At 35.8% G+C, this 27,186-nt stretch overlaps 1 protein-coding gene across 4 annotated transcripts in view; it reads right to left on the bottom strand.

Annotated features, from left to right (window-relative positions):
• Nucleotides 1–485: 485 nt before the first annotated feature.
• ATP9B (ATPase phospholipid transporting 9B (putative)) overlaps nucleotides 486–27,186 on the bottom strand; it is a 158,455-nt gene continuing 131,754 nt past the window's right edge. Inside the window, exons 16-31 of one of the 4 annotated variants that reach the window (XM_027886517.1) lie at nucleotides 21,460–21,621; nucleotides 20,026–20,118; nucleotides 18,776–18,859; nucleotides 18,052–18,222; nucleotides 15,870–15,968; nucleotides 13,224–13,313; nucleotides 12,596–12,740; nucleotides 12,205–12,269; nucleotides 11,598–11,753; nucleotides 11,380–11,444; nucleotides 10,127–10,235; nucleotides 7,273–7,330; nucleotides 6,391–6,594; nucleotides 5,162–5,264; nucleotides 3,944–3,976; nucleotides 486–3,141 (exon numbers count right to left, since the gene is read on the bottom strand). In XM_027886517.1, coding sequence (XP_027742318.1) covers nucleotides 2,913–3,141; nucleotides 3,944–3,976; nucleotides 5,162–5,264; nucleotides 6,391–6,594; nucleotides 7,273–7,330; nucleotides 10,127–10,235; nucleotides 11,380–11,444; nucleotides 11,598–11,753; nucleotides 12,205–12,269; nucleotides 12,596–12,740; nucleotides 13,224–13,313; nucleotides 15,870–15,968; nucleotides 18,052–18,222; nucleotides 18,776–18,859; nucleotides 20,026–20,118; nucleotides 21,460–21,621 — 1,866 coding nt within the window. In that variant the 3' untranslated portion in view covers nucleotides 486–2,912. The remainder of the gene's footprint in view (nucleotides 3,142–3,943; nucleotides 3,977–5,161; nucleotides 5,265–6,390; nucleotides 6,595–7,272; nucleotides 7,331–10,126; nucleotides 10,236–11,379; nucleotides 11,445–11,597; nucleotides 11,754–12,204; nucleotides 12,270–12,595; nucleotides 12,741–13,223; nucleotides 13,314–15,869; nucleotides 15,969–18,051; nucleotides 18,223–18,775; nucleotides 18,860–20,025; nucleotides 20,119–21,459; nucleotides 21,622–27,186) is intronic. The other 3 variants (XM_027886519.1, XM_027886518.1, XM_027886520.1) reach the window with 3 other exon arrangements.

Raw genomic sequence — 27,186 nt, 5'->3', positions numbered from 1 at the left:
AAAACAAGAGATATCACACTGATGAATTCTGATGGCATGTGTCAGCAAGCTCAGTTTGAACATAAAAACATTGTTGTAAACACTTGCTACAGAGTGCTACGTATTTAATGCTAAGTATGCAAGGATTTATCTTCCCTTTGCAAACTAATACCTTGTGTAGCAAAATGTTTTCTAGCAGTTACATGAACACATAAGTTCAGAATAGCATCAGAAAAAAACCAATATAATTACCAGTAGTTCTTTTCTGCAGGATCTCTCCTTTTTCCTGTGTTCTTCCATTAAACTACATAGGAAATCTAGCAGATGTTTAGCTCATGTGCTTCTTAAACATGATCCATGTATTGTTACATATGTTACTTTGGTGAAGATGTATTTCCTGTTCACACCTTGCTTCTCCATCCTATCCCAGTTCTGAAATTGTTTTCCAAATCTGTTTTCAGAGAGTCATGATTACCATTTCAGAAAAACATATCTGACATAGCAGCTCACAAAAGTAAACATTTATTTAATAGCAAATAAAACTAAAGGTCCTTCTGGGTGTGACTTGCAGATCCAAGGCCTAAAGCTGAACCTCAAAAGGAATTTGAGTCACTTGAATCAGGCTTCCCCAGTCTTCAAAACAAAGGGCTAGTTGAAACTCGACCTTTGCTGTATATTAAAAATATGAAGAAAGCAGGCACTCCAGAGAACTGACTCCACTTTTGAAAGGCTTATACCTGTGTGCAGAATATTTGCCACCACACTGAGTTTGAATGCTGAGATTTAATACACATATGCTATATATTCTGTAAACATGGATACAATTGTACCTTATACAGCCGTACTGCAGTAACACTATCAATTTCGATGCTACTTTAATTTTTCTCATTGTCTGCTAATGTCAAAGATGTGAGGTACAGATGACAGATGACCAATTCTAAGTGCTTTTGCTTATCTCCTGAATCTTATACATATGGCTGTAAGCTCAAAATGTGTAAGACAAAAAGGTCTGAAGAAATGTCACCGATGTTTCAGAATAACTGCACACTGGTGGCTTTCCTTTATTATTTAAAAATAATTATCAATTCTTGAGGAAAATGTAATATTAAAGCAAATCAGCAAGGAAAACATCACAGGACTAGACTAAAAATATGAATCAGGAGTATCTTGCCAAAACCACACATAATGCAGAAAGGCTTCTGTTAGTATGCAAGAACAGTGACATCTTGTGGGGGTTTTACAGAAGTGACAGAGGGACAGAGCAAACTAGTATGTGATGTTGGGTAATTAAAGGAAACACTACTTCAGTAGTTTATTTAATACATATACCATTAATATTTGGTAGAAATTAGGCTTTATTGCTTTTATAATGAAGAATGAAAATTAAAAAAGAGAGAAGATAAATAGCTAGTAAGAAAAACTTCCAAAATAAAAATTAATGGAGTGGGGTGGAGTCCAAATAGCTCTGCCGCAGTTTCTTCTGCTCTCCCAGGAAGTAGTTATATTTATCACTTATATATTACTCGTCCAATAAAATAATGGCATAAGGGCAATGTTATAAGAGACTAAAATAGGAATTATGATGTAAAGGCATACAGTCAAACATAAAAATGACATCCATATTAAGCTGTTTTTTAAAAACACTCACATAAATATTTAATAAATAAAGCATGAATAGTTATGTTGTTCCTTTCCACTGATTAACAGATCATGCCAAATTCATTATAGGTACTTCTTGAGAAAGCAAAGTTGTATCACAATGGAAAATTAACATATCCTACTTGCCAGTACAGTATGCAATATTTGGACCCTTCAGATTGCATCAGAGTATATGAGTTTCTGGAACAAATCATCAACTGCTTTAAAGTGTCATAACTCAGCCAAGATACTCAACTCTGACAGTTTACAAAAAGGAAAAAATGTTTTGATTTTTTTTTTTGTGACAAGTTTGCACCCAAACTAAGTTATAAAAACCAAAACATTTACAACTTGGAAGATGATAGATTTTTCCACCAGAATGTTCATGTGTTCCTCTTATTTTCTTTTACCTGAGTAACCTAAGTAAACAGATTACAAGGCAATTTAAACATATTAGCTAATACAAGGTTTACTGGACTTCTCATATATAGAAATGTACTTTGACACTATTTGCAGTTTTACAAATACAAAATGAATAAGAATTTTAAAACATATTTACCAAGCAGCCATGTCTTTGATATCTGTACAGATCAATAGGTGCTGTGGAATTATGTACAGAATTTATCATTAAATTTTTAAACAGCTTTTGTGCAACCTGGCTGTAATGTGCATTTAAAGAACTGCTGTCAACATCACACATCTGTAATTTACTGGTGCCAGAAATGGAGAGTACAGGATAGGACAACAGCTCCTAAAATGATACTGTGCTATGCAGACATCTGTACATAATTCAAATAGTGCATATTAATCAATGTCTGATGAGGAATAATAGCTGCTAATACAGACACGGGCATTTACAGGTATTAGGCTTGTTATAGTAAGTGTGGACGAATGACCTTTTCCATACAGAAACATTAAAGGAAAGGGCTTGAATTAGGAAGTTACATAATAATTAAAGAAGGGAATTTATGTAATAAATAACAAAACTTTCAATTTAACTTGCAGAAGATAAATACAGCAGGAAAAAAATCCTTTACAGTAGCAAAAGATCCTTCACAGTAGCAATGAAACAATTCAGAAGCATTGTCAAATCAAAGGTAATTCGGTTTTATTTTATAATCGTAGCAAATGAAAGTAAAAAAAAAAAAAAAAAAGGAAATTAATTTTATCTCTGATAGTCTTGTTACTGTACTTCTGTGTTATTGTATCTGTCAGATGTTTCCTCCCTTTTGTGCTCTATTCACACTACCGCTTTTGATTTTTGATTTCTTTTTTTTTTTTTTTTTAAAGTTTCTTTAGTCCAACATTAATCCACAGACACTAAAGCACAGTGAATATGTGATCTGCAGACTGGTGTGAGTGAAAAACCATAGGAATATAATCACTTCTACGAGGTAAGCTTGGAGTAACTTGGAGGAGAGAACTTGCGCTTCAAGTACTTGAGAATGTAAAGTGGAAGACAGCTTACAACAGTGATTGCTGACACTTTCCACAGGAAGGTCACAGTTGTGATAAAGGCAACATCTGCAGAAATAAAAAAAGAGAAAATAAGTAACGGGAGCCAGTAGCATGGAAACTGGAACTTCTGTAGTGCAAAGTCAATGAAACTCTCCTAATTGTTGGCTTATACTATTTTCCAAGACCATGCAAAATTAAAAAAATAAAGGGCAACAAAGCAGCAGAGAGAGAAAGCTAACCTCAATATTTTGGTTTTGCCAGCTATTTTCTCTAGACAGGAACGTCAAGAGTTCCTTTATGGTCCTTACACTGCTTTGCAGCACAAGGAATTTTAGGGGAAATAGAATCTCAGCTTAAAAGCAATACTCTCTCTCATAGGAAGAAGTTAAGTCAGCTTATTTTTCTACTAGTAAGAATGATTTTTACCTACTATAATACAAGTTCCCAGCCACAAATTTTGCTACCAGTTTGGATCTTTTATTCTATATTGGTTATTTTTCCCTGAAAGAATCACAACAACTAGACTGAATGATCCTTAAAACTGTACTGAGTAAATTAGAGCCCAAAAATTTCAAGGGAGAACAATGTAGTGATATTGTTACAAGCCACCCTGAAAAGTTAATTTTTTATGACAGACATCAACAAGAATGGTGACAACTCTACACTTGCTACTGAATTCTTTTGACTATATTTATGATAATCAGGTCATACTTAATTATCGTGGGAAGATTCCAGAACACAGTTATCACAAAGACTTTTTTTATTATTTTTCCATTGTTTACAGATATGCATATTAAATAATTTGCTACTCTTTAATGAATTTTTAGAGATTTTAAAAACATTTCAAGAAAAATTAAACTTCACCTACCTAAGAAAGCTCCAAAAGACACTCTGCCTATACCTGTTTCACAAAGAGGAAAAATGAAAATGAAAGGAAAGATTTACAGAATATACAGAAGTTATGTGAAAAAAAAAAAAACCCTTAACAGTTTTGGTACACGGATAAGGAAATAAAAAGATGTTAGAAGCATTAACTGGAATAGCATTGCCTTTCACATGTCAATCAGAATATTTTAAGCAGCAATTAATTCAAAAAACTTTGAAAACACAGATTTTACATGTGGTCATGTTTTAAGATCGCAAGTACACTGACACTTCTCTTACATTTGCCTTTATTTTATACATTTTACTGTATAAACAACTCCATCAGAACTGTTTTAATGTGAATGAAAATTCACTTCAGAAAATGCAATAAAGAAATACTTTACTGCTCCAACTTTACTCATTAAAATACTTTGCATATTAAACTTCGATGTATAAACTTGTTATACAGTTTTAGCCTTGGCCTGCTTAGACCTACTGAAAGCTTATGTAACCTATCATAGACAGGCCTAATAAGGCCACTGTGTGCAATTAACTCAGAAACATAAAAACTGATTTATTTTCATGAGTCAGAGCTGCAGAACAGCCTCAAATACTTTTGCCTTTCTAATTTAAGTGCCATGTCGTGCTGTAATTTCTTTGGGAGGAGATGACGCTTATAAGTAACATCACTGAAAGAAACAGTGAAGTCAAACCTGTCTGGATCATTTTTCCTGACACATGGAAGTTCTCTATATATTGAACTGCAAACCATCACTTAGGTTTACGCTACATCACAGACACAAAAAAGGGCTCCCTCCCTCCAAGACAAAATGCGACAGATTAATTAAGAGTAAAGCAAAGCACTAAGCAGAAGTGAGACTAACAGAAAGGTGTTTCTCAGATTAACTGGTGAGTAACACAGTGAAATACGTCTTTACAAAATCCAGTGAAATTACAGCCCTTTCCAGTACCCTTAATGACAAAAAATACACAAGTTAAATACCCAAGCTGCAGGAAGCCATGCAAATATTTATGGACTCAGTTGCTTGGGCTTGTCCAGCAAATACATGAGGACAGTAAACCACTCACTTTATGAAAAAGTTTGCAAGAAACAAAGTTCCTGCAGGTTTTACACATCTGTGAACGCCATCTAAAGGTGTTTTTCACGGAACAACACCAGAAAGGATGAGAGGACCGGCTGTCACCAATACTACAGACTTACAAAGGTGAAGCAGCAAGTTCTGCCTTATGAAGTTCCTGGAAGTCTGGACTCAAGTGACAGTACCTGTATCTGCTCTTGCTTGTTCCTTTCATTTGTAATCTGGCTGTGGAGATTCAAAAATCAACCCAGTAATCGCTATTAAGGAGTCTGTGCATCAGTCTCAGAGAAAATAAAAAGGTACTCTGGCAAACCTGAAATAATGTACAACACAAGTACCAATCCCAGCGGGGCTGTTTCTTCACTAAAATTTGACTCCTGAGAAATCTGGGAAGTAACAGAACACCTAGGACAGGCAGCGAAGCATTTACTGATTAAAAAAAATTATATAATGTACATACACTACTCTAGTGTTGAACATCTGGGGCATGAGAGAGTGAAAGCAGAACTATGAGACTCCTGGAAACTACCATGTAACATTCAATTCTGCTATGATAGAGAGGGAGGAGCTGTATTCTGCTCCTCATGAGGTATAATTAAAGTTGCTATATATATTTCTGTAAATTACATTTGTAAAAATCACATTGAGACAGTTGTTTTACTAAAGAATAAGTTGATACAAGAAGAAATATGCATTATTTTGATGCTCAGATCCTTGACTGTTAAGATTTGCAGTTAAAAATGTGTTCTTTTATATTGTGACCTATAAACAATCAGAACCTTAAGACACAGTATGGCATAACACAGCTATAAGCAAGTTTATATAAGCTTAGTATAATTATGAAACAGTGATTCTTATATAAGGTATCTATCCTAATAGCCTGCTGCCTCACCCTCTAGCAATATTTAAACTATTTTAACCCTTGTGGGTTACATCTAATAAGGTCCACTTGGTCTGGCATATAAAATAATGCACCGATTCAGTGAAAGATCCTAATTTTTTTTTAATAATCATATGTATTTTCAATATGCAAATCTCAAAGACAATTTAAAGTGTGCAGTTTGGACTGTCAATATTGGATCAAGGATGTAAAAGGCATGAATGGTTTGAGTAAAGTTTATCATCTAGATAAATAATACTAACAGGAATAGAGATTGTCAAATTCTAGGCGAAAAGGGTAAGAGAGAATTTAACCCAACATTAACTAGACCTAATTTGAACTCAGCCATATTTCTTATAATGAAAGCTGGATTTCAAAACATCATCTATTCTTAACTGAAAATAAACCACGAGAAAAATATATTGAAAATATAAACCAGTTCTTTGCTAAAATACTTCTACTATTACTCACCAAAATATTCATTTAGAAATGCAAGAGAGGCCACATAGCAGCCAAGACTGAGGAATTCAGCCACCACCATTAACCAGTGCCATGTTCGTATGGTCAGTGCAACCATCAGGAGCTCAGTCAGGATTAGGGCAGTGAAGGAAATGGCAACGACATGTACAAATTCAGATTCAAAAAGCAGCAGGGCTCCATACATCAGAATACCACCTAGGTAGGGTGGAAAGGCACACAAAGTCAACAATACACCCGGCAACAAAATTTCACTGTCACAACTGCACAATAAACATTTGATTACTTACAAAAATATGCCCAGTAATTTTTTTTATAAGATAACAACATTGATCTTTCTAAAAGAAATGAAGGGTGTTTACTGTACTTTGTGCATGTGAAATAAACCAACCAAGGTAAAGTCGTAAAGAAATAAAACTATTAGAAAATTAAACACCTTGTAGTGCAATATATCTGATGAACTGTTAATTAACCTCATTTTGTCAAGTGCTGCAAATAAATGAGATATTGTTGAAAGTGTAATTACTTTTAACTGATTACATAATTCAGATTTCTTCAACAGTACTTCTGTCATTCCATGAAAGAAAACTACTGTGGAAATACATGCAATGTGATAAGCACTCATTAAAATTTTTCTGGATTAGCATTTAATTAAAAACATGTCCTTTTTTAGGCGACGTGCACCAATAAAAATACCAATCCATGCTGTGTTTTGAATAGGTCTGGCACACTACAGGAATATCGATTTACGAGATAAACAGAAAGCAATATATATAACTGCTGATGAAATGTTAAGCTTTGGGAATTCAACCTGCAGCTGAAAAACAATATTGCTAATAGCAGACAAAAAATTCTCAGTCCAGTAAATTCTCCTACCTTGGTAAATACTGATTAAAACCCAGATGAGGAAGGTCTTAAATGACAAAGATCTTCCCTAAGAGAAACACGAGAGGACAGTTAAACATGACTTTAAAAGAATAATTCTACTCAGATCATATATTTTTAATAGTTAAGTCAGTAGAGAGACGTTTTACCAGTAAAATAAGCAGTATTTGAAGTGATACAGGCTACAAAGCTTCTAGCTGTTTTTACAGTTCTTCATTACAAACTGGTATAGAAATTGCACAAAGTCTAAATTTGGGATTAGGAGAGTTAAGGCCTTAAACAGAAGGGATACTTTAGCTTGCTATGCTCTGGCTGGTTTTCAGAAGGATAAATACAGTTAAATTAGTTTATTTTTTATTTTAAATGTTTTTGTGTCTGTTTTGTAAAATGCAGTCATCAGAAAAACAACACTGTGTACCTACTGACCTAATCCTCAAGTTAAGCTGTTACTAGTAACTTTTCAGTGTGGGATAAACTGCCCATTTGCATTCATAGAATAAATGTATGACTCCTGCAAGCTTTAAGCAAGTAACTATTACCAAATAAATCTGAAATATGATTGTGAGTATTTTAGATTAAAACATATGTATAATCAAAGAAAAAATGCTGTACATGTGATAGAACTCCTGCATTCTGCGAGGGTACTGATGAAATATATTAGAACTGCGGAGCTGAAAGGATACACATTTTAAAGAATAAAATGACAAACAAAGCAGCCATTTTGCCACAAAAGAAGTGATCAATCTAGAACAGACAAGAATCAGCACTTCAAACAGAAATGTGCTTGACTGCTGTAGCAAGTGATGAGCTAACTCTATTACTTCAGTGGAGGCTAAAACAGATTCTTGGATAGATAAGAGTTCATGGCAAGGTGCTAAAGATATTTTCATAGGTCTGTATATAGTCTTGAATGTTGGTGACAGGCTAAATGTGTGGGGAAAAAAATCTTGCACAAACACAAAGAAACATCAGATCTTTTTTCTCCTGTGAATGCCTACTCATTTTCCTGTGAGTACCGACCACCACCATCACCTTCAACCACAGCTCCTAATTAGCAAGATTCGTGAAATATGAATGAGCTTGAGTTTTGATTCACCTTTATGGACCTAGAGGGGGTAGGTCACTCCTGAACTTCTATGGAATGCTGCACAACAGGCTACGAATCGCCTTCAGATGAAAGCAGGGAGTACTTACTTGTACTTGCTTTCAAAATTTTATCGGTTTTCCCAACCTCCACAGAAGCCACAGAAACAGTAACACTGAGTCGTGTCCTCAGGGGTATGGGATCACACCTGTCTGAACCTCACCAATTTTCTCTTCTTGCACTGGACCCAAGTCTGTAAATGACTTGTGCTAGTACATTTTATTCTTCTAAAAAAATCTAAAAATTTTCATCACTCGCATATCTAAGAAAAGAAATCAATTCCTAGGAATAAAACTATAGTCCATGTCAACATATGTTTGAATAACACCAGTGTTGGTAGAGCATTTAGAGTCCATAATTTGAAAGACAATGTGCAGAAATAAGTAGGCTTCACAGTGCCATGACTAAGGCAGCATGATCATAAACTGTTATAATAAACACAGTAAAATTAACTTCTAATAGTGAAGTGAAATGTAGCATGTAACTTTTTGTACTACACATCCATAATCATTCACTGATCATCATCTGCCCCACACAATGGACTGAACCTCCACTTTCTCCACATTCTCTTTTTTTTTTTTTCTCCTGAAGATAATTATTTGTGTTCTACTTATTTAATGTTTCTGGCTGTGCAACACCAGCTGGGAAAGTCAGTGATTCAGCATCTCTGAGAACTGTCATTTAAGCTTAAACCAAAAAAACTCAGCCATTTATTCATCTACCCGTCCTGGGCATTTTCCAAGTACAAGTTAACTTCTGTTTTTGGAAATAAGATGCTTTCAAGTTCCATCAACAGGTTTTCAAAGGCAAGCTTACAGCTGTCTTTAGCAGGTGAAAGCCACGTTTTTTACAGATTAATCATGGGCTGAAATCTCAGAAACTTTAAAGATTTTTCAAGAGGAGAAAGAGAGAATCAAGATCTCCAACAGATGAGAAAATATTATCCCATACTAACATAGCTAATACCTAATTTAGTACAATTAAAAGACAAAGACTGAAAATTTTGGACTCACTTCAGCTACAATCTGCTTCTGAATTTTTAGAAACATGTTTGAGAATATACTGTACCTGCTTCTACCTTGGATCATAACTTTTCTAGCTGACAATTAAGGAAAAGCACTTTTCAAAAAACTTGCTAGAACAGAATCTTGAGATTCGTTTCACTTTTGGACAGTAAAAATTTATACATCTTGACTGTTTGCAGATATGTGCAAACACACAGAAAGCAATAGCTACAGATGATTCAGTTCAGATATACCAGTGTCGTGAAACACGACATCAATATTTGTTATTTAAAGGAAGACAGTTTTTGGAGAGGTCAGTAGTAATTTCTGGGTATTAGGGGAAAAAAAAATCTATAAATTAATCTACGAGTTAAAAAGGAAAGATGAGCTGTGAAAATGCAAGCATAAATAACTCCACATCAGGGATTTTGGGGCCAGACTGAAAGCAGATTTTATAGCAACATACCTTCATGTTTGAATTATTTCAGTCCAACCATTGGTGACTTAACAAATGTAATGATAAAACCGACCAGAACATTTAGTGCCATGGATTATTTTCACAGTACACAAAACACTGCATTAGTTGAGCATTCTGTCTTGCTTGGAATACCTTAAGAAAATGATTGCAAGAATTCCCAGTTTTGCACACCAGAGATTTCATCATTTGTTCATATCTGAGCGCTGAGGGTGTCCATACCTTTGTGAGGTCCTTATAAAGTTCTGGATATAGCAATGCCATTTCTGGTTTCACATCCTGATCCAACACTAGAGAGAAGACTGGAAACATAGTATATATGGTTGCATACCTAGGTGAAAGGAAAGATCATAAATTAACACCTTTGTGTGATATAATGTTAACCCGATTTACTGAGTTCAGTTACTCTTTTTATGTAAGTGGAATTAAACTGGTTCTTTTTCCCAGTACTGAGGCAGTTTACCAATAGAGCTTTCACATACAACCTGCTCTGTACTTCTGGGAGCTGTCAGTTGTGAGACTTTACAGAGGTTTTATACGCTCAAAACCAGCAAATACATTTCTAACACCCAAGTTTATCACCTGTTACCATACTCCCTGTGCACTTGCACTTTGGATAAACCGTTCAAAGACCTGACATTTAAATTCATCCACAGACGGGCACGTGAAAACTGAAGAAAAAACAACCACTGTGTTCTGGACATCAAGGTAAAGGTAGGTGGACGAATCAAAGTTTTAACACCTCTGTAAGGGGCTTTGGATTTTATTGTACACATGCCAGATGTATGCTTTTGTAATGTACTTTCCTGGAACTTAGCACAGCTATATACAAACATTTTAGAGAGGTCTACTGTTTGCCTCTGCAAGGTCTGGTATAATCAGGCCATGACTGACTATGATTTAAGTTAGTGTTGACTTAAGTTGTTATTGCTTACAAGGAGTATAAAAGAAAGCCCTTAGGTCAGAAGGGACAGAGAACAGGGACAAACATGAATATATGCATATCTGTCAGCTGTATGACTTGGGAAACCATATTGCCAAACCAGCTTCTGCAACAAGACCAAGATGCTCCTAATCCTACATACATTCACCTGAATGGAAATCTCTGTGGCAGACTTGAGTAGTGCACTCTCAGAGGAAATTTCATAGTGGCTTCAGCTCCACTTTAAACAGGAAAATCTGTGATTCTCACTGAGGTTTGTACAACAATCTATGTGACAGCTCAAACTGCTCTAGGAGATTTCCTATTGTTTTCACCCCATTTGTGAAAAAGGTTCTATGCTATATTTGTCTAAGACTATGCTGAGCCCTCTTTCCAGAGAACTGAAATGATTCCTCCCTCATATAGTGCATATCCAACCTAGTTTGACTTTTTTTTGTAGACTCATTCCAGGTTTTGGTAGTGTACCAAAACCTGGTACACTATAGATTGCTCTATTTAGTACCAGATATCGTAACTGTTGCTTTTGACTTACCCTACCATTAGGAATCCTTGGTACAAGGGAACAGATGCAAAATAGAAGACTGATGAAAATACAGCCTACAAAAAGCAGATAATTATATGTATTTAATATAATTCCATAGACAAAACAATATAATATAGAAAAAATAACAATACTGGTTGATTAGGATTTTATGACATTTCAAAGACAGACACTGTTTTTAACAATTCAGAAAACAAAGTTTTAAATACCTGCATAGTTGAAATAATAAGGCCTCTGTGCATGACAAATTGACCAAGTGCTGCTGATCGTTTGTAACTGTTTCGACCGTGTACCATCAGCAGCCTACCTATGTGTTTAAACTGTGTGATAGAGAAGTCAGCTGCTAGGGAAGCTTGTTTTCCCTCCTACAACAAACCAAAAATAATCCAAATATGAAACCAAGAGTAAAAGATGCACTTCAACTTTCAAAGTTCTAAGCAGTAAGTAATTTGAAAAGATAAGTTTGCTCCTACTTTGAAAATCAGCCCTGCAATAAGACACGAAGGACAAGCTTTGTGCATATTCTAAGATGCAGTGGCTGTAACAGGTAAGTTTAATTGCCTCTCCTGCTTCTTTCAGGTAAATGCTGCACAGAAATAACTATTGTGTTTTCTGCTTCTCTTGCTTTTTGTATTTAGAAAGATAAAGCAGAGGACATAGAAGCAAAGCAAATATTAAAGACTAAGCATTCTTTTCTTACATAGCATACTTTAATTAGAAATGATCAATTCAATACTGTTTAAGAGTAAAGCTTCTAATCATATGTTACTATACTGCTCTGTGGCACACATTTGACAATGAAACAGTTAATATTACCTTGCCTTCGATTCCAATTCCACAATCTGCTGCTTGGATCATGCTGACATCATTTCCTCCATCACCTGGAAAATGTCACTGCAATATTCAGTTCTTCAGAGGTTTTACTCCCTGGCCTTACAGTATTTTAGAAACCTCTTACATACCTTTAAATTCTTACAATTAATCTATGGCTTATGATTAATTACTTCATCAATCGAGACAATTTCCTTCAGAATAGAGAAGATAACCACACCTTTCTCATGGAATGGCATTTTGTGCCACAACTACATAATACCTGGCTGTTGGTAAAGAAGCCTCTTCTCCTTTTCTATCAGCTATTTCTCGATGGTGCCATCTGCTGATTAGATTTATTACAGATTTTAGCTACGAGGATTGTGCCAACAGTTACCTATTGCACACGTGCGTTTTCCAGTGTGGTGCTGTAACAGTTTCACAATATGAGCTTTCTGGGTGGGAGAACATCGGCAGCACACCACAGCAGGACACTGGCAAGCCAGCTCTACAAATTCGTGCTCGTAATACTTCAGACAAACCTAAAAAAAATAAGACACTTGCATTTATTTACAATTAAGTATTACTACATGTAGCTCAACACAAAAACATAGTATGAAGTGTTTTTTTTTTTTTTAATGAAGTTTTGCCTGCACAACATCCAGCTGGGGAAAAAAAATAAAAAAAAAAGGCAGATTCTCCTGACAGTGGTTTTATTAGTTTTAAAATCAAAGCGAATGTCAGTTTGAGAGCCAACACACTCTGGGGTGAAGAGAACAGTCAAGACTAAAGCACACTGCATACAAGTTCCATTCTGTTACTGTACAGGAGACCAGGAAACCAGTAACATTTGCCCATCTAGAACATATATCCTCGACACAGCATTCAGTGATAAAGAAAAGTATCTCTAAAGACAATTTAAAAGTATGTGCAAATACTGGGAAAGAAGCATCAAGGCACCAATACTTTACTTTCTGAACATAAGCATACAAATTAACATAATTTGACAGAAAACAAGTTGTTACCTCAAGTGAGTCCCCAGATATCACCAAGGCACAGTCATGCTTCCTCCTAAAGGCATTAAGTTCTAAGTGAGCCTCTCCTCGAGTGGCAACCTTCAATAAAAAACACTCACTTTAAAAGATTTTGTTATGTTCTTAAAAAAAAACCCTGACTAAACAAATCAGGTTTGAGAACTCACAGCCTTGGTTCTAGTGTTTTATCCCAGTGCAAGTCCAATATCCGTGAGATGCTACTACAAGGCTCAGATCTTATGGAGTGAAAAAGCAATCCTCAAACAAGGAAAATCTATGTAATCAGATTAACTGTTTGCTCACACGAAGTTCACAAGGGCTAAAAAATTAATAACATCAAAATCTCTAAATTTTGAGCTGGCCTGAGGCTTTCAATGCTGGCAGGGCTGGAGAAAAATGGACAGAAATCCCAAGCAAATCTCAATTTTTGTGTTTTTAACCAGTAAAATATGTTCTTAGAATAACACAAAATGTTATGTCAATTAATTGTTCCTTCAGTTTGCGTAAGGAGGGATAGATTTCAAAAAAGCACATAAAGATGCTCATTACTACTAATCCTTTTGCATGACTATGCAGGCAAGATCTAGTGGCATGATATGAAATAATTAAATCACAGGTTTCTTTGTTTACATAATTATTGTTTCAGAAAGGCCCAGCTGTGAAACGCAAAAATGGTCAAAAGTTACCAAATGGATTTTGGAAGGTTTTGAGCTAGAACACAGAACATGAAAAATTTTAATTATAACCGGATTTTTGACAAGGCTGGGAGATTTGGTGTTCTGTTTTATTTATTTGCTTAGTTTTTTTTTTTTTTTCCCTTGTTTGGTTTTCTTTTGTTCTGTTCCCCCCTCTCCATAAATATCAATGAATTTTGGAGCTACCACGCAAGACAACGTTTCAAGCAGAGAATAAAACACAAGCTCTGATTGCACTTCTAATTTTGTCTCTGTCAGAACTTTGATTAAATAACTTTTTAGATATATGGATCTTAATTACACTGAACGTGAAGTTTTGTCTTTGGCCCGCTACTACCCAGAGTCAGATGCACTCCAAAGACCCTTCTCCCTCCATATGGGCTCTACTACCCATCAAATCTGAGTTACATTAAAAAGCCCCTGCAAACAGAAAAACCCATACACATGCCACAATTCAGAATTTTTTCCTTCTTTGCCACAATTAAACACGTAAAGAGAAAGCTATTTGTCTGCCAGCTGTTAGGATTGTGTTGGCCCAGTATAATCTTTCTGCATTGCAGAGATTAAGAGATGTCAGCACTTGCACACGCTGCTGAGCAGTAATTACCCCCCCCTGTTCTACATTTCACCTAACAGAAAGCTTTTTTAAATTTGTAAATACCTCTAGAACAATATATCAGGTAATTTCATTACAAAATGAAGAAGCTGAGACTTCTAAGAATAGAAAGGAAAAGTGTTAAAACAAAATGCAACTTTTTGGGAAGCCAGTAGTAAATATTTTTTTAATTTCTAATTTATAACTAAAATAGAAGTGTTAAGAATGCTTGGTATTTTCTGACATTATTCCAGTAGTTATTTCTTTGTAACAAATACAGCCACAGGAATAATCCTGTATAAATTAATTTTGTAACTAATTTAAAACTTTGCATACTCTCACACAGTTTTATGCTGATCACTTATTACCAGTTGAGGTAATGAAAATAAAAATCTGGCTCAACTAAATAGATTTTTTTCAGGAAGACTTAATTTGTGGTGTTACAACATGGAAAGGTCAACAAAAATTGACGTAAAGTTTTATCAGAAGCATTAATAATTTAATTGCAAATAGTAGTCTTCAGGGCCTAATTTGCCATTCTGATGCTTCAGAAAAAACTACATTTACATATAAATTATATTAATAGAATTATTTCTGTAGGTGAAAGTGGTTCATTTAGAACAAACACAGACATATTATGTCTGATCACACAGCATCAATCAGCGTCTGAAAAATCTATTTTTTGCTTGGCTTCAGTAGGGTTGATGCTACGCAAATAAAAGGTATAGGAAAAGATTAAGTTTACTTTTTTAACACTTACTTTAACAGTCTGATAAAAAAATGCACATATATATAATTATATTTTAAAAAATCAAATTTTCTCATACCAATTTGAACTAAGTCTTTACAGAGGATGTTGGCATGAAAGTTTAATTCAGGATCAATTCTGCTTGAGTTTAAAGAGTTCTAACAGTGAAAATGCTAGAACAAGCAAGAATGTAATTCAGATAGCCTAAATGTCTGGACACTCTTTCTCAGTGGCTCAGCACCCCATAGAGACCCCACATCATCATAATTTAGAGGTATCTTACTATGTCCATTGTGTAAGGAAAGACCTAAAATGCCTGTTGAACGTGCACCACCCAAATACAGATGGCTACAAACGCATCAACATGGCTGCAGGATATCAACAAATCTAGAAACAAGCACCCTTAAACAGAAGCAATGCTTTGTAATTCTATAAGCCTTGAATAACAACCCAAGTACTGCCCTTTTGACCATTATTACGGCATTCAGTGCAATAACCCAACAGTTTTCAACAACCAGACAACCACTGATCAAATAAAGCAATATTGTTATTACCTGTCCTTTGATGAACCAACAAAAAACTTGGAACTATATACTTACAGGTCTGAAAATGTGAATATCTTGAGTTCTAGACACTAAGTGAGAACTTTTCGCTATGCAAGTTGCTGTCTCCAATTTATCTCCTGTTAACATCCATATCTGCAAAATAACATAGAAGTTTACTCCTTTTGACACTGATGTGTCTGTTTTCCAAATCTAAATGACAACCTTTTTCTGGCACCTTTTTGGGTTAGATTAGTTGAGAAAGTATACTGAGGCGCATTTTTAAGTGAAATTAACACAGTTTTTACCACAGTAACATGGAAAACAGAGAAGAACTGTCATAACTTTGGCCAGATCTATTACCCTTCCCTTCTCACAAGGGCCAATGTTTCCATGTATAACACAAGGTGAAACTCTGGAGAAGCCCACTGGCATAGCTGAACAGCTGGGAAAGCATAAAAACCTTTCCTTATGGCCCTGATACTACCTTAGTCTGAAAAGTGAGGATGCAGGTGACTTTTGTCAGCAAAAATACGTGACACAACAGTCTGTGATGCTGGTGGTCCTCTGTTAGAAGGCAGCAGCCAAACAAGGAGACAGCATATCTGAAGGAAGAGCTACAGTCCCAACACTCCAAAGAAATCCTTCCCACTTATCATGCAAAACCAGGAGGAAGGCAGTAAGGTTTAGGGAAAAAAGGTTGAAGGTTCTTCTATTCCTAAAGTGTGACAGCTCCCTCAGCCCCTTAACACCAAGGACATTGAAGGACATCTGGATGAAATACCATTAGTCCAAGACAAAACAGAGAGGACTATACAGGAAGAATAACTTAAGCTGCAGGAGTTATTCCTGGACTCATGTGTGTTACACTCATTCATGTGACTCATTTTCTCATCAGTAACTGGTAATCTATAATTTAATGACCTAGCTGCTGTTGTGTTTCCAGCCTACTATAAGGCTGATTATAATTCCTGTTCTATACAGGATATACCTAATAGTCAGAAGTGACCACAGATAGAGGCAATATCGAAAGCAAATGTGAAAATACTGTAAGCGAAGTACTAATATGAAAGTACTTTGTAAGTACTTTGTATATAAGTACACTGCACTAAAAAGAATTTTGATGCAATCATAAGGCTTTAATCTATCCATCCATCCATTTTTCTATTTGTGCACAACACTGCATTACCAGTTAATGAAAGCCTTTCGGTAACAGGGATTAATTAAAAATAGAGTAACAAAACAGCATACATGGGAAGGGTCTCTGAAGATTATCTTGTCCAACTCCTCTGCTCAAGTCAGGATCAAATACAGAAGGCTGCTCAGCACCATGTCAAGACCATTTTGACCATCTCTAAGGATGACTCCTCCACGAGGTCTCTGGGAGAATTGCTCCAGTGTTTGTCTACATTTGTCTGCCCACTAATTCTAACTCATAAATTCTCAGCTGACTCATCATGTGTCCCAAGGCAGAGCTCCATGCATTGCTGCTCCTTCATCTCATGAAGGGAGATTCCCCACGCTCAGTACAAAGCAAAATAACTTACTCTCCTTTTCAGGCCCATTTTGTCTGACTCAGTTTAACCAGTGGAAAGTCAACGCACCTTTTTAGAGCAGAGTTTGACACTCTGCTTCAAGCAAAATGTATATAATCTTGCCCACTCCCCTAAGATGTTGTTCATCTCTTTATTTCAAACCCTCTCTCAAATAAATGCATTACTTGTAATATTCAACTGATAGTTGACTTGCAAAGCCAGCCTATGAACAAAGCACAGCACAAGCTCTTGTGCAAGGCTTTTAACACCATCCCTTTAACAGGATTTGAACAAAATCCAAGGGCAGTTCTGAATTCTAGTTCAAACAATTCACCTTTTGATCTTTGCCAAAACTTCTCTTGAGTGCCAAACCTGAAAATATTGCTGTCACACAAATCTTGTGCCAAACTCATGTAGTGTCAGCTAGGACATTTTACTGCAGACAGTCAAGGGATAAATGACTGAAACACACATACATCTACCCGTTGGTAGTTTCCCTGCGGAAGGAAGTTTAAGATTAATGAAACCTGTGGTGGACAAGGCAACTTTGCACACAGTGCCTTTTTTGTTTCTGCTAGCTCATGCCTAGGACTTGATATGTCATTTCTTACTTTGAAAGAACCTGAATATAGACAAATATAATTCATGTCTTGATAAAAAAGTTAATAAATGAACCTGTTATGTCAGTGATATGCATTTAGTACCTTTATTCCAGCATTCCTTAGCATCTCCAGAGTTGGTCTAACATCTGCTTGCAGCTGATCTTCTACTCCAGTGAGACACAGCAATTCCATTTCTCGCTCCAAACTCTCTACAACAGCAGCAACCTTCAGGTTTCTGTCATGTATGCTTAACTTTGCCTGGTTGTATCGACTCTGTTTGCACAAACACAAAACCATTTAAGAGTCTGCTATGACTCATAAAGTATACATTCAGGCTACCACTCACAGACAGCATGGGTTCACTAGGCTAAATGGCTGACTTCAAATATCTGTAATGAAGAACGAGACTAAAAGAACAATTTTACACCACACCCAATGTTATACGTGGTTTTTCTGACAAATCACCTCAAGACAATGCCTTCTGAAGAATTATTAAGGATCAGGCATCACAGCATCTAAAAAGGAAAGGCCTTATCTTTGAGAACAAGTAGATTTTTTTAGGTCATGCTGCAGCTACAGAAGTAACATTAAACTGACTTCTGGGAAAACACTGTACAATCCCATAATAAAGCAAAACAATATCCTATGTATGACTGAAGAACCATCACTAACGATGACAAAGTCTTTAACAGATTTTGGGAAAAACTCAATTACCTATATTTTAAATATGAATCATCTTTTTTGCAACCTTAAAAAATAAAAAAGAGGAATGTTCCTCTTGAAGTAATAAAATACGGTACAACAAAAGATCACTGTCCTTTCATACCTCAAAATCTTGATACTGCTCTTCAGTAAGTGATTTTTTGGCAACAACCAGCGTACGCAGTCCTTCCCGTGCCATATTACCACACTAAGGAGACAAAACCACAGAACAGTTATGTAAACAGTCACATGTAGGTGTTTTATTTATTCTATATGCTAACAGGATATATCTGTACTACAACTTTATTAGTTTCGTTAGACAACTAAAATACTTTGGAGAAGCCACACACAGAATAAAAAGCAATTATACTTCAGGTCCTCCAAAGGGAGTTGTATGCTATTGGTAAGCCAATTAGATTTCCTCTCCTAGTTCAAAGAAAATATCTTTTAGGTTGAAGCTTTAAAATAAATTAAAACTATTTTTAAGGCACATAACAGAGCCACATTTCTTTTTCCACTGAACGTACCTCTTATCAGAAAAAACATCTACCCATTAAAACCAGCCATGTCTTAATGAAAAACAAGGCTCTTCAGTGCAAACACTTATTGATTTGACCTCATAAAGCTAAATAAATTAAACAAGTATTTTACAATTAATTGTGCATCATTATCGCCAAAAGTAATTTTTATGACATTTTGCTAGGTCTTGAGGGAGTTTAATTTATTCATGTCCCTGAATAAATCAAACTGCCCTGCAGCAGATATTGATTCATATTGCCAATACCATTATGAACATACATGGTGTAATCATTGTATTAACATACTGTCTGTATGTAGGGTCAAAAATAAGACAACTACTGGTACCTACTAGAGCCACACAGTGAAAAATATTAATCAGCTTTGAAATTCAGTCACTATTTTATTTCAAGTTTGGTAAGTGTGGGAAAAAAGTGTTTCAGTTTGGATGCAACCCTTATTAAACTCCAATTCATAACCATACCTCACTGCAGATTTTGATCAAACAAGGGCATTTCAGGATACACAGATTTATAGCAGAATACTTCTCAGATGTAATTAGGTTTTATGGGAAAGGTCAGTCAATGAAAAACAACTTGCCTTGTTTTAAGTAGGAACATGTTCTGCTATGACTACCAGCTCTGCTTTTCCTGTGGGTTATTCAAGAATTGGAAATAATTCTAATCCCTTAAAACCCATTCAGGATATGTGTAACTGAACTTCAAAACCCGTTACTTCATTGACTCAGATTTTCCTTGAAACATATTCCAATAACATCTGATTTTTCTATTTTAGATTTTCAGTTTTTACAAAATTTTTTTTTTTTTTTTTTTTAATTTTGATTTGTTTTTTTCTTACCTCTTCTTCTAACCAATCATTGTACTGTACAATAGTGGACATGGCAACATCTGCACCTTTCATGTAAAATGTAATTTCTCCTGAAGATTCATCCTAAAATTTTACAAAAGAAATGGGGGGTGGAAGGGGTGGGGGAAGGGAGGAATATCAGTTTATACATATCAAGATTTTAATTATCTTCTGAAGTAGTCAATAGAATACCATTTATAAGAGATGAAGTACCTTGCCAAAAGGGGGGTAAGTTATATTACTTGATGTTACCATTTCCAAAAACATCTCTGATTCCATCAAGATGAATATCTCCTACTTTCCAAGTAAGGGGATCAGTTCTAGCTGAACATGCATAACAGATTCTCAGTGTCCCTAAACTCAATTTTAAAATACCACTGTTATGTACCCTCTAGCTATTATTTTGTTTCTTTGGTGGCAAACACCAGCTAACCCAAACCAGAAAGCTCTGTATCTTTGAAATACCTAGGTAATTAAAAATTTACAAATACCCTAGTGTAAATGCTTGTTGCAGATGTTTCAGTGATGCAACATTCATTGCATATTCAGTGAATCCACACACAGGCAAATATAATCCAAATTAGGAGTTTCTGAGTCTGATCTGCAAGCTTCTTAGAACATCTCTGCACATGTTACTGTTAAGTAGGCTTCTAATGCCAACCTCACCTAATGTAATACAGACTTGCCAAGGTCTCTCCAGACCTGACCATGCGCACGTTCTGCTTGAAGTATCTGTGCCTAAGGCTGATGGCATGCCTGGCTTAGCATCATAAGCAGATAAAAAAAAATCAGATGAGTGTGACACCTGTTTAACTGGGACTTGGCACTGATCTAACCATCTAAAAATGATGGCATAACATTCTCTGACGCTTAAACTTCCCTTTTGACGAATAGTATTGTGGATTTCTTTCATCTGAGGTTTTAATGACTGTTACTGTGCTCCCAGCTAAGCATCTCATAAGCCCAACTATGCCCAGATCTTGTAAATCTTAGGCCTGTGGGCTGTGGTACCTGTTCATGCCAGTTCAGATACCAGTACTGGGTCTGGAAAAGCAGCAGCACTTGTAGTACGGAAGATGGTAACTACTGTTGTAAGATAGCTCAGCTGTTAACTCATCCATTGAAGAAGCAACGTATTTTGTGTGAAAGGAACAAATGAAAACTAAGACCAAAGGCTTAAAGGCAACTTCCAGCCTCAGAGGCTAAGTATGAAGTAGCTAAATTAACATGCTCCCGTGTAAGAGACTCTTCTACAATCGCTTGCCTAGTATTTCACGCGTACCTGGTGTCAAAGGTAAACTTCTCATTTGAAAATTCTGTGAAATGCATTCCCTGAAGGATGGAGTCGCTACTAAATTCTATAAGAATAAACATCCAGTAACACTATTTTTTTGAGAAATCGAACCCCAAAGCCCCCCAAATTACCCTAACTATGATGCCCATGCGCTTGCTCTCGGAAGTGAAGGGGAAGATCTGCAGGATATAGTACGTCAGGATGTGTCCACCAGGGGTCTTCAGCTGCATTGAGGTCAGATCCCTGTTAACCAGAGTAAGACCCACACTCTCTGTCCACTGCACCAGAGCTACCTAAATAAAGAAAAAGAAAAAAAAAAAAAAAAAGGAAAAAAGAGACATGTTTCATGTTTCAGTGTGAAAGGTCTATTATACTGTTATATAAATTAGTCTAAAGCCAAACAAACTGTTGCTAGGGCAAAAGTCTAAACTCTTCCAAGAATCTAGGGAAGAAAAAGTGAATAGCAGTAGTCTGAGTACAAAATCTTAATACATCAAATGAGTTATTTTCCTTGAGAAAGCTTACAAAATTTCTTACAAAGAATATAAAAGCTTATTTGAACTTATTACTGAAAATGAGGTATTTAGAATATATTACTCAGAAAGAACAGTTCTAATAAAAACCCCACATACATTCAACAACACACCAATGACATCCAGTGGAAATTATGCAAAACTAGAATACAACTTCTGTACAAACACCACCACTCTGAAAGTAACAGACTTTGGGAGTATTTCCATATAAAATATTTTATTACATCCATAATTACATGCAAGTTGAGATAACGTAATATGTAGTAAATAAATAAGCAAAGGACCTTATTTTTTTTTAGCTAACTTTACTCACTTGAATAATTTCATTACTTTTGTTTCAACAATGAGTTCTTACCACACCAAATCAGATGGAAACCAAGCTTACAATACTGTATCCTACAAACACACATGTGAAAGTCCCAAACCCAGAAATGCTGCATTATACAGTAATCACTATTAGCTACCACTACATGGCATCTTAAATGCATGCAGCAGAGATTTACCTTTTTCTACAATTTTGCTGCTTTGAAGGGCATGGCATACAGCTTCTACATTTTTTTATGTTTTGCTTTAAATATCATCGCCACTCTCCTTCAAGAAGTTAATACTTTAGGTACTGATAGTTTATATACAAGTCATGTTCCATATCCAGATGGGAAGTTTCTGATAAGAAAAATTCTCCTCAATCTACTTTTATTTTTCCAAATGCAAATCATTTTGGAGACCAGATTTTTGAACTACTAGGAAGGTAAGTATAATGAAGTTCATGTGATTTTCCTGGAACCCACCTCTGCTATTAATCTCAAGTAAGGTGAGAAGAATAAAAAATCAAGCAGTCTGACAAAAGACATGCAAGTAGTAAAGTCCCTAGGTAAGTTCAACAGACACGATGACTACTACTGACTAAGAATTTCACACAATGCAAGTAAATCATTGTAGCTTCTACGCAAATTTAAAACTGGAACAAAATCTGTGTGTGAACCCCTAAGAAACCCTAGTAGTGCCATCTGTGAGACATCACCAAATGAAACTGCAATGAGATGTGGTTACAGAAGAGGATAGAACACACTTTGAAAAACACCATTTTTAAAATCTCAAAAATCACAGGAAGCCTTTTCACAGATTTTTCTTCTTCAATAAAAGTAACATATAAGCTGTAAATGATCCAATAGTTCCAAGGTTAATTTTCAATTTTCACAGTGAAAGGTTGCTATTACATTCTGACCTGTAAATTGCATCTTTCTACCAATACTCTACCATCTTATTTGTGTCCCTTTGCAGCTAGGACTTCAGTGTTCTGTATTTGGTGACTCACATCTGTTTATTATTTCATTTATGCTTGGCTTCACCTACTATTTGGATTAGCATTTTGCAGCACAGTCATTTTGGATTCTTATACCTGGCCTACGCACAACTGGATATTTATTTTTCTTTTAAATTTATCAGCGCAAATACCAGTGCAAAAACAGTCAATAAGGCTCAAGAGTCAAACAGATGCCTAAAAGGACACTGAACAAACTTGGGAGCAAGACAAGTTTGACTCTTGTCATTCAGAATGAATCAGAGCAGCATCCAGAACAACACAGCCAGACCTTACCATTAAACATCTGCAGCTTTTAGAAGGTAGAAATTAGAAAAAAAAAATTTTTTTTCACAAATGGCATGAAAATCTACATTATCAATCTTAACAAATAAATATATACTGAATGGCTGGCTACACAGAGATGAGAAAAAGGATTCCTAGGCAAGTCTCTCTTCTTGAGGTTTCCTGTGTACAAGTATACTCTCTTCTCTTCAACGTGCTTCTGAAATCTTACATTAAAATGGGGTGGCAATTTCTAGTGTTCCTAAATCAGGAACTCCTAGAATGCCAGGAAAATGTGGTAGCTGTGGCATCTACAGAGTCTGACATACTGGATGAAGTCAAATAAAGCAATTAAAGGTTGGACAAGCACAAAGTATTCACTGGTGATACTACCAAAGTTCCAGATACTTCTATTTATCACATGCCCACTCAAACTCTGGTTGCCCCTGTCAGCAGTGCCTCCCCACTAGAGGCCACCTGACCCTCTGAGCTTCTATAGTTCACAGCTCCCAATATCAAACACTTCAATTACCAGGGCACAGATTTCCATTCAAAGTCAAATTCAGATATTTCATAAGGAAACTCCCAAATCAAGCAGTAACTACGCAACCCAAACCACTACTTAGAGCAGTTCAGGAGGTGGAAGTAGCTTCTTTAAGCAGGAGGGTGTTTCTATCTCTCAGCTGCCTGAGGAATGAGTGCCTCTCAAGAAGGGCACGAAGAGCTGAAACTTCAAAAGCACTGCTGATACAGAACATGGCAGCATGTCCATGTTTTGGGGGACAATCATCACAATTTTTCTAGAAACGTTTATTTATGGAACCAAATCAAATCAAACAGCTTATGTACTGGTTTAGGGTTAACTTTTACAATAAAACATAGTTTTGACTGTGTGGTTTCCATCATGGGATGTGCTCCTTTCACCTTACTTGGATATATCATCACTAAGGCTACTGCCTCCAGCAGCCTGGCTATCATGCCCAGCTCTTGCTTTCTTCTCTTTGTGGTCCAGTCTGTTGCATTGCTGCTCCCAAGCAGAAATACCGAACTGCTCAATATTTACAAAGTACTGCTCAAAACAGCTTATAACCAACTAATTGTCACTTTCAATGTACAGTATTCTCTTTCGAGCTAACATCAGTTTAAGAAAAAGACCCACTGCCTCATGGCTGGTGTTGGCAGCTCTTCTCCAGCTCATACAGCAGTTAGGGAGTTGCACCACGGTTGTGCTCACAGCTTTCCTGAAGCCATACTATGAACCTGACCACTTAAACTGAAAAAAACCCCCCATCTAAATAAAATCTTCAAAGGATTTGACATATATGAAGGAGCAATTTGTAGGGCAAGAAAGAAGGACTAGGGATGGAAATTTTGCAAGCTAGTTTTGCTCCTTAGAAGAATTCTCACGTAACCAACATGCATTTCTTTCAGAGTATTTAAAAGCACCTTCACTTCAGACAACAGGATCTGCTTTCAAAATCAGACTGTTGTAAAAGGTATACAGAGATTATAAATGTGGCATTTTGTAAGTTAACGCTATTGCTTTCAAAACAGGAAAGAAGCAGTAGGATTTCCTTTTCCCATTGCCTGAGTATTCCCAACAGTTTCTGTCTGGATTGTTCAGCAGCAACTCACATATGTCCCCAATCAGGTGGTTTGTTTATATTTATGAACAATGATTTGACAACTAAAATTTCCAGCCCATCACTTTTCATCAAGAAACTTCATAATTAAAATAAAATTATTAACTTAAAAATACAGCTTGATCATGTGAAAAAACTGCCGATCAATATTCAAGACAAGCTATGGAGTAGTTATTCTTTGTGGGTCTCGAAGGTCACGCAAGTGATGGTTTTATGCTACTGAGTGATTTGCTTTTCACAATACATTGACAAAACAACACAATTAGTCTTGCTTCAATAAGCACACACAATAAAATGAATTAAACAATACAACATGTCTCATACATTACAGCTTCACTTTTGTAAACACAAAAGCTGCTTCACTAAGGGCATATAATTTCCCTGTCTGTTTTTAAATGATTGGCTTTGTTTCATTGTAATTAATTTTAGCAACTGTGTTGTCTCTGGACAGAAACGCTGGAATTAAATAACTGACCACACTTTAAGGTAGTATTTAAATATTCAAGATCCCGGAATTAAAAATGTTTGAGACTATAACAGTGCAGGACAAAGCATAACCAATAAATGGCTGGTTTATGAGAGTAAGCAGTCATTAAAAATCATGACTGATCAACCTTTTCTGATCAAGGGGAGCAAAGGTCTTTAAAGGCTCCTGTTCATAGCATGCCCCGAATTGCTTGGGTCTCTGACCTTTGAACTCTATTGCTTTGCCTACTTAGCTTATATCCTTTTATGATTGTTCATTACATTAAGGTAGCTGGCTTTCTACAGATGAGCTGACCCCACACCTATGATGGCCAAGTAGGAGCTTTCTTCTCTTTTTTTCAGTGAGTTCTCAGTGAATGTTCATTGTTTGCTATGCTTCAGCTGTAGAGGACAAGTGACAGACAAATGAAACTTTCCACTCTTTCAGAGAAAATGAAATATTGATCACTTATCATAAGAAACAAAGAGCCTGGCATAAGCAGGGTTTGCATTATGAATACAAAATCAGTCACTTATCTCAGGTTACTCTAACAATAGATAAATACATCTTTTATGATGAATGTACCTACTTCCAAATGTGCATACTTTGTTATGGTTATATTTTATCTGTATACGGATGCACACATAAGCACACAGATGTGAGGAATTTCAAATGAGTTCCTCAAGTCAATTCATTAAGCCTATAATATATCAGCATATTACTAAACTGCTTCATATATACCTTCCTACACGGGACAACAGTTCATACTTACATACTGTTCTTTGCTCTTTATATCCTGTGGTGAGATCATGCAGTATTATACAATGCAACAGACAACTGCTCAAGTAACATCTTGTTTCAAAAGACTGCAATCAAACCAGATCCATAAACAATATCTAAGAGAACAGAGCTGTAACACTGAGAAAGTACAATGCACAAAACTGGTTAAGTCTATTAAATGATAATGCTGCTTATTAACCAAGTATGTTGTGATAGGTCAGTGCTGAGGTTAAACAGAAAACATCAATTGAACCATTTCCCTAAATAAAGCTCCAGGGTGCAATATTCAAAGCACTTTATTCAATAAAAAATGCTTTTAAAATGGTACTTCGGTGATTGGGAAACATTGGCATCATCCGTCAACCTAACTGCAGAAAAGTTCAATAAGCTAAATAATGAACCATTTACATTATTTTCCTTAGGCTCCAGTGATTTGCAAACATTGCATCAATAGAAGTCTTTAAAAAATTATGATAAAGACCTGCTAGTCTTTCAACTCTTGGGCTTTTTGCTGTCATGCTGCAATTTTTATGCTGTTTACATGGTTTTTGTTGCTTCATCATTTTTTATAAGACTCCATTTAACATCCATTTCTCATTATATTAAAGCATATTTGTTCAATATGATAATTTTACTAGTGTTTCAAGCATTATCTATGAGAAACAAAAAGGAAATTTAATGCTGTGTTTCAGAATGTTTTTCATTTCACTGTCATATAGTTTTAATGTATGAGTTGAGATGATAAAAAAATCACTATTAAAACGATATCTGTGCACTCTCTCTCCCTTGAAGCACTGACAGTTTCTTTGTTGTCGATTTCTTTTTCCACTTCTCTTTCCACCCTGAGTCCC

This window comes from Empidonax traillii, unplaced genomic scaffold (genome assembly GCF_003031625.1).
Source record: "Empidonax traillii isolate 1590-97213 ecotype Southwest subspecies unplaced genomic scaffold, ASM303162v1 scaffold189:size1549363, whole genome shotgun sequence".
Lineage (NCBI taxonomy): Eukaryota > Metazoa > Chordata > Aves > Passeriformes > Tyrannidae > Empidonax > Empidonax traillii.
Note: the sequence above shows the minus strand (reverse complement) of the source record. Positions and strands in the feature narration are given on the sequence as shown.